The 20,035-nt window shown below is 36.0% G+C and overlaps 1 protein-coding gene across 1 annotated transcript in view; it reads left to right on the forward strand.

Moving 5' to 3' along the window:
* Window positions 1-20,035, forward strand: part of KIF18A (kinesin family member 18A) — a 36,994-nt gene that overhangs the window by 4,650 nt on the left and 12,309 nt on the right. The window contains 8 exon segments of the mRNA XM_003206089.3: window positions 3,128-3,325; window positions 6,449-6,625; window positions 7,383-7,457; window positions 7,707-7,816; window positions 11,761-11,923; window positions 14,297-14,461; window positions 15,597-15,718; window positions 16,958-17,196. Coding sequence (XP_003206137.3) covers window positions 3,128-3,325; window positions 6,449-6,625; window positions 7,383-7,457; window positions 7,707-7,816; window positions 11,761-11,923; window positions 14,297-14,461; window positions 15,597-15,718; window positions 16,958-17,196 — 1,249 coding nt within the window.

Here is a 20,035-nt window from a genome sequence, read left to right on the forward strand (position 1 = left end):
CACACACACACACACACACACACACACACACACACACACACACACACACACACACACACACATATATATAAAATCTCAGACCTTAATTTTAGTGCTCAGAGCTAAAAGTCTTCCAGTTCACTATTCATACTGAATAGAGTTGGAAGTAAACATGAGGAAAAGCTTTCTAATTCCAACTTTTAGAAACATCTTTTCTCTAAAACTGTGGTTTTGAGTTAAGAATATGCTTTGATATTGTAGATTTACACTCTGGAAGGCCTTTTAATGTTTTCTGCTTTTATGCTCCTCTAATGTTGCTCAGCATTCTTGTACAAAAAATATTTTACAGAATGTCATTATTCTTCTGTCTATAAAGTGAACACTTCAAAATTACTTTTCTGTTGTTTGGTTTTGCATTGATTCCGGTTTTCTTTGTATTTTAGTGTGTAGCCAGTTGTAACACAAGCTAGGATTTAAGCAGATACATACTTGAACCATGAAAATGAAATGCATAATGCAAGGTTTTTACAGACCCTGTACAAATGTGCTAGTATTTAAGAATTCTCCAAAGATTATTGCTGCTTGCAGATTATCACAATCTCCTTCCAACTGCTCTTGAATACAAACTGGTATAAAAAAAAAATAAAAATGAGTCCTGTTAGCTAAAGCTTCTTGATGCATTGGCTGCTACCTATGGCAAATCACATTATCTTCTGTTATTTATATGTTGCTATCCTGGGTTGAAAAATATTACAAGGCAACTTGAGCTCTTGTCCTGGTATTATTTAACTGTTAGACAGTTGTTAACTGTACCTGCAAACTGAGGCCATGCTTAATAATGATAGTCAAAAGTTGATATTATCATTTAGATGATGCAAACACAAACAGCTGTAAAACAAGTATTCCAGATCTAAATTTCAGTCATTATTATTGACGATAAATAACAGTAAATGTTTGACATATTTACATATTTCTGAAGCAGCTAACAGCAAAATTCCCTCACTAAAAGTGTTGGTTTTCCTATAGCTTAGGCTCCCGTTTGAAATTGTCCTTTCTCATTTCCTCAGATTATTTGCCTATGGTCGTAAATTCAAAGCAATGAATTCGTACTGATTGGGTGGCTTGATTGCTGCATGGTCACCCATGTGTGCATCTTTAATAAGGCACAAAGTGCAGTGCCACAGATTGAGGTCAGAGCACAAACAGCTGATTTCCTTGTTTACTTGGGGCTGGAGTGTCTTATCCTCACTTTTACTTGACAGCAAAGAGTTCAGATTTGTTTCATCAGGCAGGCTTTGCATTCATCTCAGTTCATCTCTAAAAATGGCAAGCAATTAAGTAAATTAGGTAGCTGTTGCAGTCTAGTGGTATTTTTAACAGAAAGGCAAGCAATTAAGTGAATGGAGATGCTGGAGAGTTCATCTTCTCCAGGCTGCATTCTTTGTTTACCCTGGCAAATTGATCTCAGTGTAGGTATGTTTACTCATTAGCAAAAATTGCTTAAGCACCAAATGAAATAAACTGTATTGACAGAATGAGTATGTTTGTATCTTATTGCAGTTTTGTTGGAAGGTATGACCAAAAGAAACGTCCTGTGTGCAGACTTGATCTTTCTTTAAACGCGTTGTTGCAAATTAATTCTCCTTAGAGAACGGGTTGGAACAAAAGTGCTTGAAGGTGAATGGGTTGTTAACTGTTGGCAATAAAGTAAAAACATAATGAATTGAAAGATCCTATTGAACCTAAATGTTGTAGGAACAAAAAATTTGATTTCTGTGGATGTATGCATAAAAAGTAATGTAGGGTGCTCCTTGTTTGTAATGTATTAAACAAAAGCACCGTGGTCATTGATTTCTGTAGGTACCAGTCGGGTACCTACAAGTATCTTTCATTTTGTACGTATATGAACGTCTAAAATGGTATGATGCATCAAAGAGTACAATTAACCCTGAAAGGATTGTTTACAAAATACTTCTAAAGAAAGCATTTGACTTGAAAAAAATAAGTAGTGTAAGCTTTTGCAGCTCACATGTATTAATCACAGCCATACACTTCTTAAAGGGGGGATTTTAGATGCTTTGTCTACCTGAGGTCCTTATTAGCAGCACTGGCATCTCTAAGAAATAATTACAAACTAGTCAGCTAGTACTGTAAGTAATTGCTTATGTCAGTTTGCAGCTATTTCCTTTATTTACACAACACTGAAAGGGTTCTGTTGATGAATGAAGAAGTGGGGAGGATTGTGCTTTGGGGCATTTCCTATATCTTTTGGATTTTGATAAAAGCTTGAGTCATAGAACATGATTTGGCTGTCACTCCACCTTTCTCTAGTTGACTAATGGCTGTTAACTGGATTTTGTTAGTGTTACCAGCCTGGAATACCTCCTTGCTGATGATAAATACAGAGAAATGGCTTTTCTCTCTTGTTGTATATTGATCTTACTAAAATAGTACAATGGGTCTTGATTGTACTGTTTGATGCAGAAATATTTAATATTTACATTTGGTATAGACTTGTTTACTCCCCCACAGTGCAATATGAGAAAGTATGAAGGGCAAAAAGAGGTGAGTGGGGAAACCGTGTGGTTCAAAATAAAGACAGTTGGAAGAGGACAGAAAAAGTTGTTGCTTTGGAAAAACGCAACCAGTTTTGTCACTGGGTAAGATGTTACATGGAATATATGACTATTTGGATGAGGTCTGCTCTCCGAGTTGTGTCCCCTCCTAGCTTCTTGCCCACTTCAAGATGACTGGCTGGAGTGGAGCAGGGGCTGCCTGAGAAATGGAGAAGGCTTTCATGCTTTATAAGTACTACTCAACAATATGAAAACATTAGTGTTCAACTGTCCTAAATCTGAAAGACAGCAACATATGAGCTTGTACAAAGAAAATTTACTGCTCCCCAGCCAAACACAGTATACAACCATACCCAATTTTTTTTTTTTCCTACCTGAAGCAGGTAAATTTGAGGTGTCAGAAATTGTTCTGTTAGGACAAGCTGCCTGTTGATGAGTATGGAAAGGTTTAATTTAGAATGCAAAAGGATTCCCATGAGAATTTCTGACGATAGTTGTTGCACTGTAAAATCAACTTAGAGTAATAAGACACTGGATAGTGGTCTACTAACTTTTTTTTTTTTGCTTTGTAGATTTACTTAAGACAACAAGACAAGATAGCTAGCATTAGTCAAAATGTTCGAATTGCCAAAATGTCCCTCATTGACCTCGCAGGATCTGAACGTGCCAGTGCCACAAATGCTAAGGGGGCTCGTTTTAGAGAAGGAGCAAATATTAACCGCTCCCTGCTAGCTCTTGGAAATATCATTAATGCCTTGGCAGATCCAAAGGTACGTGGTGGTTTCCCAAGCTGTCTTCAACTTCTAGTTTTGTGGGAATGTTTTTGAACATAAGCATTAAGTGTTGCATCTTTTTGACTCTTACTTTTTGTTTATAATTTCCTCATTGTCTGTCACCGTGGAGTTTATCAGAAAATGTATGTAATAGGGCCTTTATTCTCTTAAGAAATAGAGCCTCTGTAGACTCTGCTGAGGGGTGGGATAGGGAGGGAGTTGTTTTATAACCTTTTAGTTACTGAATCATCTGATGTTGCTTAATTTTAGCCACGTGAGCTTTGATGCTGACAGTAATTTCCATATGAAAGAGAAACAATGTGTTTTAAGTATCCTAATTTCGTATCTGATTATATTGATGATTGGAATAACCATTCTGTGGATTGCCTTAAGGTTTATTTAGCTAAACTACAGGGTTAGGTTTTTCCTTTCACAAAAAGAGTGTTGAATGAAAGTATCCTATACAGCGTTGCTTAAACTCAGAACAGAAATCCTGAGGTTTTCAACTGTTACAACTGTTAGGAATTCTGCCCATCATCACAGAATCACAGGATGGTCCGGTTTGGAAGGGACCTCAAAGATCATGAATCTCCAACCCCCCTGCGATGTGCAGGGCCACCAACCTTCACATTTAGTGCTAAACCAGGCTGCCCAGGGCCCCAACCAATCTGGCCTTGAACACCTCCAGGGATGGACGGGGCATCCACAGCCTCTCTGGGCAGCTGTTCCAGCACCTCACCACACTCATAGGAAAGAAATTCCTCCGTTATCAACCATGTATGAGTCTATTAGGCTTGATGATGTGCATCTGAACTGTTTCTTGTTTTTTTTTCTTTCTTCCTAATTCTTTCCATTTTGTGAAACACACATTTTGCACAGTAACAGGAATTAATGGATAACTTTCTAACCAGTTCATAGTGGAGATTCATTTGAGGATTCTTTTCATTAATTTGGTAAAAAGGCAGTATGTTTTGTACATGGAAGCCACCTTACTAATCTTCAACTTTGAAAGGATACTTGTGATTTTTCACTTTAATAGAAGGGAAAAAGAAGAGCTACTTGGGACTTTCTGTAATGTATTGTTGGAGAAACTTATTTCCTTTCTTTCCACCTCAGTTCGTGGTTAAACTAATAGACATCATCTGATTGAATGTGTTGTACTGTCAATAGCATGAGAACTTCAAATAAATGTTGAAAAGCAGAATTGAAATGATACAATTATTTATCAATTGCTTTTCAACAAGATAGTTTTTTGTGCATCAGGAAAAGCTTTCATGGACACGCTTGCTTTCCTGTTTCTTCTGTAATTACTTTTTTTGTCTTTCTGTATACATGACTTGGTTATTGTAATACATTTCTCCTCTCTGATTTTTTTCAAGATTGCTTCCCTAAAGTATGTTTTCATACTGCTGCTAATGTTCCCACCTGTCTTTAAAGAATACTTTCCTTTCTAGTATTGTCATTGTACCTTGTATATGTCCAAACCTGTCTTGTCATTAAATCTCTTACTAGAGATTATTGCTGTGCACTTATTTCCTGCATCGACTGGGAGGGCCTTGCATTTCCTTATCTACTTTTCTAGCGAATGCTATGTTCTTTCTCATCTTTGTTTCTCTTATCTTCTTGCTATAAGCTGACTTTCAAATAGTCCAGTCAGAATCTTTGTATTTCCTTTGATCTTTTTCAAAGTATTACCCTGTTTCAACAAACTTTATTCTTAAGCTTTGTCCCTATTTTAATATTTTGTTGGGTGGGGTCTGTAAGGTAGGGTATGTTTGCTTTAGGTTGAAGAAAATCAATATGCAAGATGTTACCTGTTTGGTACGAATGTCCAGTAGAAAAAAGTAAAGGTATTTAATAAAACAGTTTTAAGATAATGATAACAGTCTCAGCTGAATTACGATGGATGTAGTTAAGGTGAATACTGTAATACTTCCCTTCAGTTACTTTCCATTATAGTCACACAAGACAGAAAAACATCAGAGCATTATTGAGCGTTTGCTGTTTCAGTTATTTGTGAGGACTGTTAGCAAAGATTTGAAGAATTAGAATTTTGCCCTTCTGGTCAGTAGTAAGTTGTTAAATCTCAACTGATTAGTCAAGGGGGTTGCTCTATCAGGCTTTCCTGCCTTCAGCTACTAATGTTTTCTACCTTGCTGGCAACAGGGTCATGTTTTCCAGATCAGGAAATGCCATTTCTGTTTTGGGTTCCATGTCCCAGTGTTTATTTTGAAGGGGGAGACGAGGTGTGCATTATGGATTTGATTGGTCTTTTGTGTTCTTGTGCCCACCTCGTTTGTGGCAGTAAATTATTCTCCTGATCTGGCTCAGCAGCTCAAGGGAAATGGCATGAACAGTTGTATGAGAGAGGGGACAAAACATCCTGAATTTTTGCCAAACTCAAATCCTTGCTAGCTTGCACCTCTCAGCTAGCAATTTCTCCTTTCAAATAGGGTGAATGATCAAAGCTTTTATTTCCTTTTATGCTGCCTGGCAAAGCTGCAGACTTTCACCACCATCTTGTTGGGGTAAAAGGCAGAATTTAGAACCTGCACCGTTTTATATAAGTAAGCTAATTCACATTGACGTATTTAGTATGGGATTGGGGTACTAATTGCTTCTGTACTACGAGATGGAGACTGTAAATGTAACGAAGGAAGGAGCTTTACTGAGCAAACTCAAGCTTGGAGAGGGGTTGAGTCAATATCGGTGCAAATAATCAAAAATCAACTGGTCAAAATTCTTGGCAGCTTGCTGTAGCTGATAATGCTTTGAGTATAGGGATCTTAAAAGGAAGGACTTCACAACTTCAATCACTCTGAACTGAAATGGTTTTAGCATAGCCTACTTTATGTTAGCTGCTTACACCATAAGAATTTTTGTTATATATACAGACATTAGGAAGTAACCTGACCAACAATTCTGCTATAGAGGTATTAATTCTAAGAGGTTTAAAGCAGATTGTTTTAGCTGTAAATGTGATTTTGAGGAAGTTAACTTATGTAAAAGAGAGATTCTAAGTCTGTTTGTCATGTTTAGTGGTATTCCTGAAAGGGTAAGCAAACATTTAAGCATATTTAAAGTACAGCTGCTTAATACATAACAATGTTTTCTTTATAGAGCAAGAAACAACACATTCCTTATCGAAACAGCAAGCTCACTCGTTTGTTGAAAGATTCCCTTGGAGGAAATTGCCGAACAATAATGATAGCTGCTGTTAGCCCATCTTTTATGTTTTATGATGATACATATAATACTCTTAAATATGCAAACCGAGCAAAGGATATTAAGTCTTCTGTGAGTATATTGGTATTTATTGATCTTCTGTCAAAGTATAGTAATATCTTCTTAAGAGAAGGGTTATTATTTCTTTCAGAAGACTATTTTCAATTTACTTAACTTTTTTTTTCCTCAAAATTCTTTTGTTGTCTCTTCTTTCTTCATCTGAGTGTTTGTTACTGAGAGTGAGCTGAAAAGATTTCGTCTTCCGAGCCTCAGATTTAGAAATAATCTTCAACTGGTGAGATCCACAACCAGTTTCAGTGTCTTACCATTATGTATTCAGAGATCAGTAAAGCCCATGAAAGAAGTGTTTGAACAGTTGTGCACGAGCCAGTCCAGCTCTGTCACAAGTAGGATTCAACTGGAGCTGAGAATCTGAATGAGATTATATTGACAAGTGGAAATCCATTGTGGCTGCCTGTCTTCTGCTCTGTAGTATCTATTTAGATAGTTGTGAATTTTTAATAATCCTTTGTACTGTGATATCAAAATTTCTTTCACATACTATGGAGTTTTTACTGTAATTTCCTTTTTTTGCATAGTTTTTTATTTTTAATATTTATTGCTCTTTTGAGGAAAACTATATCTAGCAGATCATGGCAAAATCTAAAAAGTTCAATTTTGTGGCCAAGCCAGAAATATATTCGTCCCTTTCCTCAGAGTATAGTGGAAATGCAATTATGTAGTACTCAAACACAGTCTCTTTTTATGCAGGGAAGTTAAAAAAAAAAATCTCCTTCGTGAATTATAATTTGTTTCATTTCTTTAACAGTTGAAGAGTAATGTTGTTAGTTTGGACAGCCACATAAGCCAATACGTTAAAATTTGCAATGAACAGAAGAAAGAGGTATGTCATGATCTATTGTTAAAATGTTGGCATATAATTGTTACAAGTTTGAATTTTAAAATAATGTGATTGAACTTATAAGGCAAATATTGTCCTAATAATTCTGTGTAAACTTAAGAACTGTTCATTTTTTCAAAAAGGATATCACTTAGTGCTATTGGTAATGTGCCTTAAGACAAACGTACAGAAGGATTGCTTCAAAAATTGAGGGGAAAAAAATCCAGCTAAAAGGTACCTCTTTTGTTTAAGATCATGATGCTGAAGGAGAAACTGAGAACATACGAAGAAAAGACAGCAAGCATCCATCAAAGCCAGGATTCTTCTGTAATTTCAAACCATCAGCAAGTAGAAATACAAAGGTAAATTGATCACGTGAAGATTTTTCCTTCAAGACTGGGGTTTGCCTGATTATAAATAATAAATATATAGTAAAATAACATGTAATATAAATAAATAATATAAAATAGAAAATAACAATATAATAAAAAAATTAAATCATCTGTGGAATGAAATTACTCTTTCAGTATTGGTTTTGTAACTCCTAACATTGTTTTAGATAGAGTAGTGCAGTACTGCCACTCCTGTTCAGAAAAGCTGAAAAGGTGAATTTAAAATGAAACAAGTGCTGTGTACTTGAAGTATTTCAACTTACTAGGCAAACTACTCAACAAAATACTGTAGGATAATCACATAGCCTGACCATCAAGAAGCTGATATGACTCACCGACATCATGAATTAGATCTATGATGAAGGTCTTATATCTATAACTACTTTCTTGTGAAGTGTTTACTGACCCTAATGGCTTAGGGTTGTTCGCTAAGGTGTTGTTATTCACACTGAAAAATCACTACGTCTGCTAATAAGATATAACTAACAATTGCCAGCCAGATGATCAATAGGAGAAAAATAAGGCTGGGGGAGGGATGGCGTAGAGAAGGAATAAATCATGCAATTATTAAATATATGTAGGCTGCACAGTAAGCTGTGGACAGAAAAAGAATAAATGTAACAGTATAGATTAGTGTTGCATTTGAGGGCAGTGTAATAAAATAATACAGTATGCTTAAGAAAAGGGAAAAGCATGATAAAAAAGCCTCCTGGTAACTGGAATAATCTTGTGGGGTGATGCAAGCCCTTTCTATAGGACTTGGAAAACTAGACAGTCCTTGTATAAGAGAGAACAATTGTTGTTTTTTGTTAATGAGAAACTGATCTTCGTAACCTAAAAAATGGGAAAATAACTTTTTACTTGTAAGAGATTATAGCTTTTAAGATATATTATCAATACACCGGTTAAGCCTAGACTAGTAGAGATATATGTTTCTGGGAGAGGTATAGTAGAGTTTCTGCAAGGTTCTGTTTGTTAATTCTAGGAACATGTTGTCAAATGGAAATTGATACTCTATATTGCATAATACTGCATATTTAATATTCTACTGCATATTTAAAATAATAATAATTAAATCTATATACAAGTTCTAATGCTGTTGTTTCTGCGCACAGCCAGGTTAACTGTTTTACCAGTAACCTTTCAGGATGAGGAACAGAGGAATATATGAATGCCAGCTTTCAGCAAAGCCACAATAATTTGTTTTGTGGGCTGACAATGTAGAATGCCTAAATGACAGCAGATGCTGTTATGGCTGACAAATATTTCATCAATAGTACCCTTCCTGTGAGATTTGAATGGCAGGAACTGGAATTATTCTTTCACGTAGAAACTCAGTCACATTAGTAGGCTTTTTGTTCCTATTGCTTTTAGATTTCTCAACCTTCATGGTGATTTCATGATGTTCCTACCAATTTTTCCGGTGTGACAAGAGAATACTTAAGATATTTATATGTGTTTGTTACACAAGTCAGTATATTCCACGAGGTTAGGTTTTGGTTTGAAAGTCTCACTGGGTCTGTCCCTTAATATCTCATATTTCTGATATTTATCCACCTACTTAGTTCAGTTAATACTTTTTCTGGCCTCTTGAATGTGTTTTTTATCTGGGAAAACCTTCTGAGATAACAGTAAAAATCCATTTCTTCAAATTACAGGTTAGTGCAAGAAAAGAAATGTTTACTAAAATAGTACCCAACAAGATTTCATTGAAATTGAGCTAGTATAAAATCTTCCATACTCTTAGGCAGACTTGACTGTTTAGCAACAGATTAGGATCTTGGAGATTTTTCAAGGAAAGGAGGTAATCTTTGTTACGTTTGTTTGGCTAAGCTTAAGCTTGTTAAGGTTCATTGTGTATGTGTTTTTTATCTGCTGAAGGAGAAGAAATTTATTATATATTGTTTAGAGATGTATTGTTAGCATCAAATGTCTGGATGAAAACCAAAGAAATTACAGCTGTTAGGTATCTTTAGCTGTACTTGTGAAACCTCTTCAGAAACCTGTTAAGAAATTGTGTAGGGGGAAATGCTTTTACTTACTGGACATTGGTTGTCTCTTCATTCATCATAAAGTACAAGTTTGATATTTTATTGGAAAGAGATGGTAAAGTGTCATTCTTATCTGCAAAATGTTAGCAGTTTGGACGAGTTCCTTATTTAACTGTAAGTTTAAGAGGTCATTTAATGGATTACTTTGTCCTGTCTAAATATTACCACTTTTCTACCGTGGCATATATACCACAGTTCTGTGAAGAACATTCTTTGTTTATCTATATTCTTCTCTCTCCTCTCTAAATTAGGGTTTTGACTGTACATCAATTCACGTATCCCTAAATTAAGGGTATTTTAAGAATTTTATTAAAGCATACTAAGTAATGGAATCACATGATGGTTTTTTTTGAGGCTAAGCCTCAAAATCCTCAGAGACATCTTCCAGTGTGATCTGAAAGAGGTTCAGGTTCACCTGATTACTCTTCTTGCTCCTGCAAACCTAGAAATCATTCCTGTGCTTTCTGTTGACTAAAGCTGGGAGACATGATGTCTGCCAAAGTTTCAAGTCTTCAGCCTACTGATGCAGATCGTGGACACTGACTTTGGTTCTGCCACCCATACATAGGTCTGTGAGCTCTGAAAGTAGGTAGTCCAGAGATAATTATATCCTGCATGTGCTTACAGCTTCACTCTAACATTTTTAAGTGAAGAATAGGGAAGATTACTTCACAGGAAGAAAAGTATGCTTACTAAGAAATGCATTTCAAAGCAGGAGTTTTGCAAAGGCTTCTCTGCTTGATACTATAGCTGGGACACTGATCTTTAACTACACAACTACACCTATTCTGCAGCTTCACTTGAACTCTTTGCAGAGTTTGACTGTTGTTAAAATGAATAGAATTTGCCATCACTTCTCTACTGCTGTATTTCCAAAGCAGGTGGGAGGGACTGTGTTTCTATGGATACTGTGGAGGCAAAAAAAATTTTCAGCCACTTGTGCAAACATTCACTCATAGGGTGACTGTTTGTATAGATAGTAATAGTGTAAAGTAAAAGCAGTCATGATCTGCAGTAGAATATCTTATTCCTTAAAGAAATATTTCTAAATTCACTGTGTCTGTACAGATTTTTACATCAATACAATAGCATTGTCTGGAGAACTTTGGGCAAGACTCCTGAGTTTCTGAAACTATAGAAAAGAGTTGCTCTGTTCTTAAAATGCAAGTAATAAGACAGTTTGGGTTGTTCAGACCCCAGATTATGAAATTACTACTTCTGAAGTGCATTGTCTAAAAGTTAACTGTATGGCAAGAATGTCTCTTCAGCTTGTTCTCTGCTTCAGCCTATGCTCAATTTTATAGTACCTTATTTTATAGCAGCATTTCTTGATGGTCTGTAATAAACAATGTATAACAATCTAATTCTGCACATCCTTAGAACACTTGCATGTTAAACTGTCATCTTATGTGAGAATTATCTTGGTGTCATGATTGACGAATGCAGCATCTTTTTGGCTATTCTGGACTGTACCTGCAGTATTTGGAGAGTGAAGGGGGAAAGTACCACCACAAACTTACATTGCAATGTGGTAATCTTTCTAGGCTTTCTCCTTATGCTTGTTACTCTAATTTGCATTGCAGAGTAGGGATAAGCAGATTTTAGAGTCCATTTAGACATCAGTCTAGCTGGAGTAACTTCTAAGTATCTTCCATCACTGTTTCCCCTATTAGCCTGATAAGTGGTAAGGAATGATGCATATTTTGGTTTACAGCTTGGTTTGGAGACTTTCCCAAAGTAAAGGATGGCCTGTGTGTGTGTACATATATATATATTTATATATATATATTTTTATATATATAAAATAATAAAGTATTAGTAGCTCACTCGCTTATCTTCATTGTGATACTTCACTTGTAATAGATACAAAGGAATTCTTAAAAATGTGTTTGCAAACCGTGAGGAAATCAGAGAAGAATACCTAAAGCTGGAAATGCAGCTGAAAGTCAGTACACTGAAGGCTTATTATCAGAAACAGTATCATGAACAAATTCAACTGATGTGCTCCGAAGAAAGAATAGAGAAGGTGAGTTGTCTAAATCCTCAAGTGTTTATGCAACTTAAACAATTAGCTAGTGCTTTGTTATTTATACTGTTGATATGGGACACTCTGATTAACACTCAGATAATATTTCTAACGTTAATACAGAAAATGTTATTGTAATGCCAGTTAGGCTTTTTTCCCCCTGCAACATAAACTGTGTTCTTGCTTATTACTGCTAATTGTGAAAACTTTTTTCAGCTTAACCTTTTGCAGGTTGGAGTGTCGTAGTTACTTAATGCCTTGGGAGACTCACCGTGATCTCGTCCAAAAACAGTGTGATAATATGTGGATGGTACAGCCATAGAAACTGTTATGAAACTGATATAACCATGTGTCATTACTAATCTGTTCATAGGGAAAAACACTGACCTTGTGCTAAACAAGACAGATTTTTACTGTTTCCGCTAGTCACCAGAAAGCTCTCTGAATAGCTCTTTATGGGCAAAGTCATGTGAGCCAAAATCACATTTAATTGCTATAAAATTTAACTCAAGAGTGTGAGGCTAAGTATTAACAACTGATGTTGTTGCACTGAATGCTCACTTCCTTCTAGAAGATCAAGGTAACATGTAGTATCTTAATTTCTCTGATACAGTTTGACTTAAATGCTTTATGTACTTATGAAACAGAGTGGGGCTGATTTTGATTAGTGACAGTAGCGGTCTGCATTGAGCTGAAGATGATAATTTGCAAGTTACTAATTTTTTCAGTAATTCACAAGACATTTGGTCCAAATGGAAAAACGTGTCACAAGTTTTTGGTTGTCATTAAGACATTTCAAGTGACTAACGCACTCTAGAATTCTTTCATCTCATAGAAACTCTGAAGTAATGCTTTTGTCCAATGGGGCACAGCTAGATGTTTTCCATTTAATTGTTTGTGCTCAGTAACTGCATATAATCACTTTAGACAAGTTAATGTAAAGCATGTTTTCTTACCTGCATTTGAAAAACCTCAATTTGAAAACTTAAATTCAATATAATATTATTTTTGTTTTGCTTCTTTATGAAATTGAGTTTGTTCCCTTAATTTCTGCTGTTGCAAATGTTTTTTGGGTGACGAGATTTTTGCAACACTTCAGTTAGTGGAAATTTGGTTAATCCTGACTGATCATCCCATTTTCTACTTAACTTCTCTGAATTCCAGCCCTTCTAGAACTCAAGCTCTGTATGCTCAAAAGTTCTGTTTACGTACTCTGGCCTAATTCTTCTGCTTTATTACCCCTGTTTCTGACTGTTTTCCTGTACCTACAGTATTGTTGACCTTACTAAGTTTAAGTTTAAGGAAGTCTTCATGCAGTTTTGACCCAACGTATCTTGAAGCTTTCTTTATCAGTCTTGCAATCTGTACTTTCATTTAAGATACAGCAAATACTGCTACTCTTATAGGCTTTTAAAAGGTGCATTCGATATGAAATCCTCCACTTCTGATGCTTCATTATGGTTTTTACCACCTTTAAAAGCAATGTAGTCCTTGAAAGCATTGAAATCATGGCTTCAGTTTTTCTGCCTCCTGCAATTGCCCATGTTGAATCTACTTGTTGAGTACATCCCAGTACTTCAGTCTGGAACTGACAATTTTCTTCTCCATCTCATGTGATTTATGCAGTCATACTACAGAGTAGGAGCCAAGTGTCTTGGCCAGGAGAATGTGTTTCAGAAGTCATGCCCTCTAAAACAATTATATAGCTAGCATGCTTTATTGGCCTTTTTCCTATTTCAGTATAGTAATGTCACATCTTTTCTTCCTTGGGGCCTATTAGAAGGGTTCATTAAATGGTAGGATATTGTCAATGCCATCTTCATTTCACATGCCTTTCTTGTACCACGTAAAAACTGAAGACCAGAATGCAAAATAACACATCTGGTTTTCTCTGTTTCAACAGTCTTGAAAGCTTTTTCTTGGACAGCAGGAATCAGCAGCCACTGAAGTTGTAGTCTGACAATTCTTTCTCTTGGTACTTTCCCTGAGGAGCTCACTTTGACCTTCTGGGTTCTTCAGTCTCTTTGCTTTTTCCTTAGACTGTCTTATCTGCTAAGTGAAGCTCTGACCAGAGTCTAGTCTTTGCCTGGAGCACACACACAGTTCAGGTCTCTTTGCCGTGCTGATTCTGTGTTCTGCTCACCAAGTGTTGAAGCAAATAAACATGTTGAAAAGTTAGCAAAAAAGTATGAGAATGTTTACATGTGGTTCAGTAATGCTCCATAAGGAGAATGAGCTATTTTTACTTTTATTAAACTAGCCAAAAATGCAAAATATTTGCTGTGTAAGCATATGGAATAACTTTATAGAGAGATGCTAGGAAACATCATATGAAAGTTGCCGCTTTAAACGCTGTGTATCTTTCAATTTTAGGCCACTTGCAAGCGGGATCATATGCTTGCAAGGCTTAGAACCTACTGTGCACATATACAGAAGAAGAAAGAGGAGAAGATGGAACACTTTGAGGAAAATACCAATTGGCTGCATCGCGTTGAAAACGAAATGCGCCTCCTGGATCAAGGTGGCTGTATTCCAAAGGTAAAGGCCTTTCACTTCAAGGGCAGGTTTCATGCTTTGTGAGCAACATTTGACTCAAGAATAGATTTTTCTTCTTTCCATCTCGCTTATGATTTTTACTGTGACTAATTCTTTCAGAGTGGTTTCAAAATCTAGTGTAAGTATTTTAGATTTTCTCCATAAAGGTATCATATTGTTTGTACAATCATTCTGTGTAAAAGTGTATAACTACCTGTAAAAACACATTCTAAAAGTAAATAGATGGTATGGCTGAGCGCTTGAGAACAGCTGCTTGAGAGTTGATCCTACTTCTTGCCCTACACTTCTGTTCTTGCCTTCACAGTAGGTCTTAATGCTTGTCTAAGCATGCCTAACCTAGTTTTTATCTTGGCAAAAAAAAAAAAAAAAAAACACCACATTCATTTCAAGGTTGCAAGAGAGGTGAGAATCAGGGAAGAAATTGTGTTAAGCTCTCTTCCAAGTTTTAGCAACTCGAGCTTGATGCAGTCCCAGGTGAACACCAGAGCTGGCAGAAGGGGAGGGATGAAAGCATGTACAGGAAAAAACAGATGAGGGAAAGAAAGGGTTGGGATTTTCCTCCCTGCCTTTTGATTTCAGCCGGCAATTAGGTTGGCTCGAACTACATTGTGTAATGAGCACTTGTATAACTCAGGTAATGGAATACTTGTATTAGGATGACTAAAATTTTTTTTATACTGTAAGAGGTAATTTTAAAGTATTTCAAACAAAATATTGGATCACAGGAAGATGACTGAATACAATGAAGACTTGTTCCAGTCAGTGTTGCTGAAATCCAAATATGGAGCAAGTCCATAGGAAAAGAAACAAGTGTGTCTTTGGCCATGCACACGTAAATACATGTGTGCCTGCTAGACTCCTAGAGCTAATTAGAGCACACTCACCTTTTTGTCAAAGGAAATTAACAGAACAATATTTATGCATGTAAATTAAAATCAAGTAATTCACACCTATCTGTTGCAATGAATTTATTAGAATACTATTGATCCATTTTAGCTTTACATTTCAATAGATCGCCTATTAATATGATTATTTGTCATTTATGCTTCAGTTTCTCACTTATAATTTGGTCTACAGTAGTTTGTTGTTTTTTTTTTTTCATTGCTAATTTCCTAAGGAACTGCATGAAGATCTTCAGTGTTGCCACTTAAACCTAGAAGTTAAGGACTTGAAAGCCCAGATTGAGCACATGTTATCTCTATTGTCGCTTCAAGATCAGCACTATAAACAGATGGAGAAGTAAGTACAGTTTCAGTACAGGAGGCCTCTTTAAAACTTCCATTTTGGCATTTGTAACTTTGGAATACCTATCTATAGAACTGATATTTAGTTAAAACAGAAGCATGATTTTTCTCACTTTTATCTTTAGATTAAATTGTTTTCTTCTATAAAAAGATAAGAAAAATAATAACTTGTTAAATCTTGGTTTCTGTCATTCTTTCATTCTTTATCTGAAACTACAAGCACTGTGTCCATCACTTATTTTTACCTCATTTCTTTGCATAGCTTTTTTTGTTAATAGGCTATTGTGTCTTTTTTCAGTCTTAAGTTGAACAGTACAGTTGAACTGTTGAACAGTGATTGTAATTGTTTGCATTCGTATTCATGTCTACAGTGCAGGAAATCAAATGGTTCTATCTGTATTAAGAATGTTATAATTAAACTGGTATATATGTGGTCAGACTGCAAAAAAAAAAAAGCTGAATTTGAAGGTAAATATCAGCTCTGTCATCTGTCTCTTTAACCTGTTGAATACAAGCCTTCAGGGTGCAAGATATGCAATGAGAAGTATTAACAAATGTCTTCAGTAAATATATGTAAAATGTATGTAATGAAATACTTCCAAAATGAAATAACTGGCTTCTACTTCACCATTTGAAGAAAGGGTATTTAGCATAAGCTTTACAGTAACAAATACACAAACCTTCAAAGCTGAAAGCTAAACACTTAACATTCCAGTTCTGTAATTTCAAGTTTCCCATTTGTTTTTTTTTGCATACACATCCCCTTGGCTACTGTTTGAACCTATAGCTTAGTCCTGCAACCGAGGCAAGAGCTAACAAATTCCTTTAATCGTATAGATTTCTGAATCTTCTGTCATCTGAACTCGTTTTGCAGTTGTGCGTGCATCTTATCCTTAATTTTAGAATGTCAAAATTCCATCAGGATATGACAACTATTTCTGTACTGTTTGAGATATCTTAGAAACAGTGAGGAAAAACTGAGGATCTTAGACACTGAGGAAGAACTATACTTGGAAAATACTTATAGTGAAATACATGATTTTGCTAAGAGAAAAGTTACTCAGCTTAGTCAAGAATGTTTTTTTCTTAGTTGAAATTTTGTGGAATAAAACAAGACTGTACAGCAGATCTCCAGGATGGAAGGGGACAAGGAAAAACCTTTGAATTACTAGCGGTGGCAGCAGTGCTAGTATAGACCAGATTGTGATTTAGTCACTTTTCTCTTGTTCTACAGAGTTCTAACTGCTTTGCTTCCAGTTCTTCGCAAGCAGTATCTGACTTTGAAAGAAGCTGGGTTGACAAATACTTTAACTGAGACTGAATTTGGAGAGGTAGAACAGCTGATTCAAAGACAAAAATCAGTAGTTTGGGCTGACCAGACTGGAGATGAGGAACAGAAGGAAAACCGCGAGCTAGACGTGTCAGCTATCTTTGCGTTCCCACAACTTGTGACCAAACAGAAGACCCCGTGCTGTAAGTATATAACTACATTTTTCTCTGTTGGAAATATTTAAGTGTTTCATGAAAAAGCTGTGTCTCATTAATGTATAATTGTGGATGCATGCTTCTGCTAATATTGAGGATGAATGTAAAACTGAGATTCAGGGCCGCTTTCTGTAAAAAGAACAAGTGAATGCCATTCCTTATTAGACGTGAGGAATAAACTTACTCTTTCAGTGGCCAGACACTTATAGTAGTTCAGTTCTAACAAATAACTCCCTTTTTATCTTGTAACCCGGCCCATACATCAATGCTCCTAGGTACTTTGTAGCATTAGTAATCTATTTCAGTCTCTCAGGAGATGTTGATGGAAAAAGTTCTGGTGTCAGTTGTATTATAATTATTTCAAAGTGATTCTAAAAATTAAGTGGCTACTACAGTTACTCAGTTTGAAGTAATATGTTTGAGCAGAATGAGTTTCCCTGTTAATTATGAGTTGACCTGGAAACAATTTAATGCAACATCTTATATGTTTATTTCTCAAAGGATCAAAGGTTCAGTGTTTCTATTGTGAAATTGGCTTTTTTGCAGTGTGGTGATGGCCCCATGAATTCCCATAACTCTAGACAGCTGTTTCTTCTTCTTCAGATTTTCCTAGATAGGACAAATACTCCAGTGCAACTTTTTTGAGGGATGGTGAATGGGATCTCAGAGCTGCTGTGATGCAATGCTTGAATCTTCTATTCTGGATAGGTAACACTCAGCACACTTTAGCTTTCTGGGCAAAGCTAATAAATTGTAATAGTGCAAGATACCTATAGGTAACAAAAAGGAAGCTTTTAATAATTGTTGTGCTTCTCAAAAGGTGGTTGACATGGAGAAGCAGTAAGCCCTGGAGCACTGTGCAATTAGTTCCTTGCTTTCTTTAGCTTTCTGTTATTCAGTTTGTTCTGGGATAGAGAATTGTTCTGCCGAAGTTCTTTTTTGCTCCGTTGTCATCAAATGAATGCATGATTTTGACACAGTAGTACTGCTGTTGATCATAACCAGAGCACTGACCTGTTTATTTTGCTGTATGCAGCATAAGGTCAGGCTGTATTGTGTGGGCTGTTTCTGTAAGGTATAGAATTGTTTTTTAGCACTTGAGGAGAGAAGGAAAGAGCTGTTGTGCTTAGGGCTCTGCCCATGCTAGTCAGAGGCTCAGCAAGGTTAAAAGCAGTTAGTGGCTTACTTGGTTGTCCTTCTTAGAGAGAGGGCAGCAGATCTCAGTGGGAGGCAGCATTCTTTCCCTCTGCTCCGATCACATTTCCAGTACAGAAAGGAAATGGATGTCTTATCACAGGTTGCTGGCAGTCCTTGTGAAAATGATGGTAGTCATAAGTGATAGCATCTGCATTGCTTCTGTGATAAGATCTAATGAAAATCTATTATGCAAAGCTTTATGAAATGGATAAAAAAAAGTTACTTTCTTTTTCTAGCTAGCTGTTTATAAACAAAGAGAATGCAGTTTAAAGTTAGTTTCCTAGTCTGTTTATTCTGTCACAACAAAGCAGATTTGTTTAGTGAAAGAGTTGAAGGTGTTTTTCTGTCAAAACTCCTCTGAGAATTCAACCACTAATATCTTGATTCTAGTGCTAGAACTAGAATTTTAGGTATTAGCAGTTGAGCTCACAAAAAAACCTCAATTCAGATCATGTTTTATGTATGTATCTAGATAAGTGTACTTGTGGGGAGAATGGAAGAGACTGTTGTTATGAATTCCTTCATTATTTTGATTGTGATTATCTGCCTGGAATTTGTACGTTTAGCATAATTTCACTTTTTTTTATAGTATTTAGAATGTCAGTGGTGGGCTTGTGGAAGTCTTAGTCTGACTGTAGAAGGAAAAACGTGAATTTCTTTGAACTTTTTATAAAACGACAACTCAAGATTTGCACAGAATCAGTTTTCCCTTTGACTTCTGTCTTGTGAATGTGCAAGGCAAGCACAAAGCAGTGCTGCTAGCCAGTGTTCATGTTATGGATGTATTACTGATTCACTGAGGTCCAAGACTGGGACTCTTCTTTTTTGCTTGGGTGTTAGGGGAAGGTGTGTAAATACCATTCCTGTGAACTCTATAAACTGTAGCTATTGGTTGTAGAGATTGTCTTGTCATGTGTGGGGATATTGTCATAAACTTAAATTTCTGTGGCTTACTTGCACTAGTGCAAGCTTCATTATGGAGTTCTAGTTCTGTTCCACCTTTCCTCAAATGCTACACCAGATCTACTCTTGCTCAGAAACACTAAAATCATTATATGAATACTACAGGAACTTATAAGGCATAAACTACTCACTCTTGTAGGTTCAGTAGACATAAGTTGAAGGGTTGTCTTGCAAGTCTGAAGTAGACATTCTCCAGTTCTAAATGTTGAACTTAGGGCTTTCTAAGTAAATGGACACACTATTTTTGAGAGAGAGATTTTTGTCTCCAGATGTAAATGGTGTCTTTGCCTAAAGATGTTCATAGAAATCTTTGTTGTATTTTTATTTTTGTTATTCTGTGTGAAAGGAAATAGAAAAAAAAATTATGTATTTAATTTGCTGCTTGTACTGGAAGTAGAAGAAAAACAGTTAGAACTGTCTTTCAAATTTTTTCCTTTAAGATGAAATAAATTATTCAAGAATCCACTTCCTTCTCCCTTAAGTCATTTCAGAAGTATGCTTGGTAAATGTTAGCAGGAGCTGACCTAAGATCTTAGTGAACAAATAAAAAGGAAGATTTTTACAGATCCTCCCCAACACCTTTAGCACACTGTCATTTCATTATTTATATCCTTTGCTTAAGGTGGTGGGAAGGAAGCAGTGTTTTTGCACAGACACAAATATATAT

The sequence above is a fragment of the Meleagris gallopavo genome, chromosome 5, assembly GCF_000146605.3.
Source record: "Meleagris gallopavo isolate NT-WF06-2002-E0010 breed Aviagen turkey brand Nicholas breeding stock chromosome 5, Turkey_5.1, whole genome shotgun sequence".
In the NCBI taxonomy this organism is placed as follows: domain Eukaryota; kingdom Metazoa; phylum Chordata; class Aves; order Galliformes; family Phasianidae; genus Meleagris; species Meleagris gallopavo.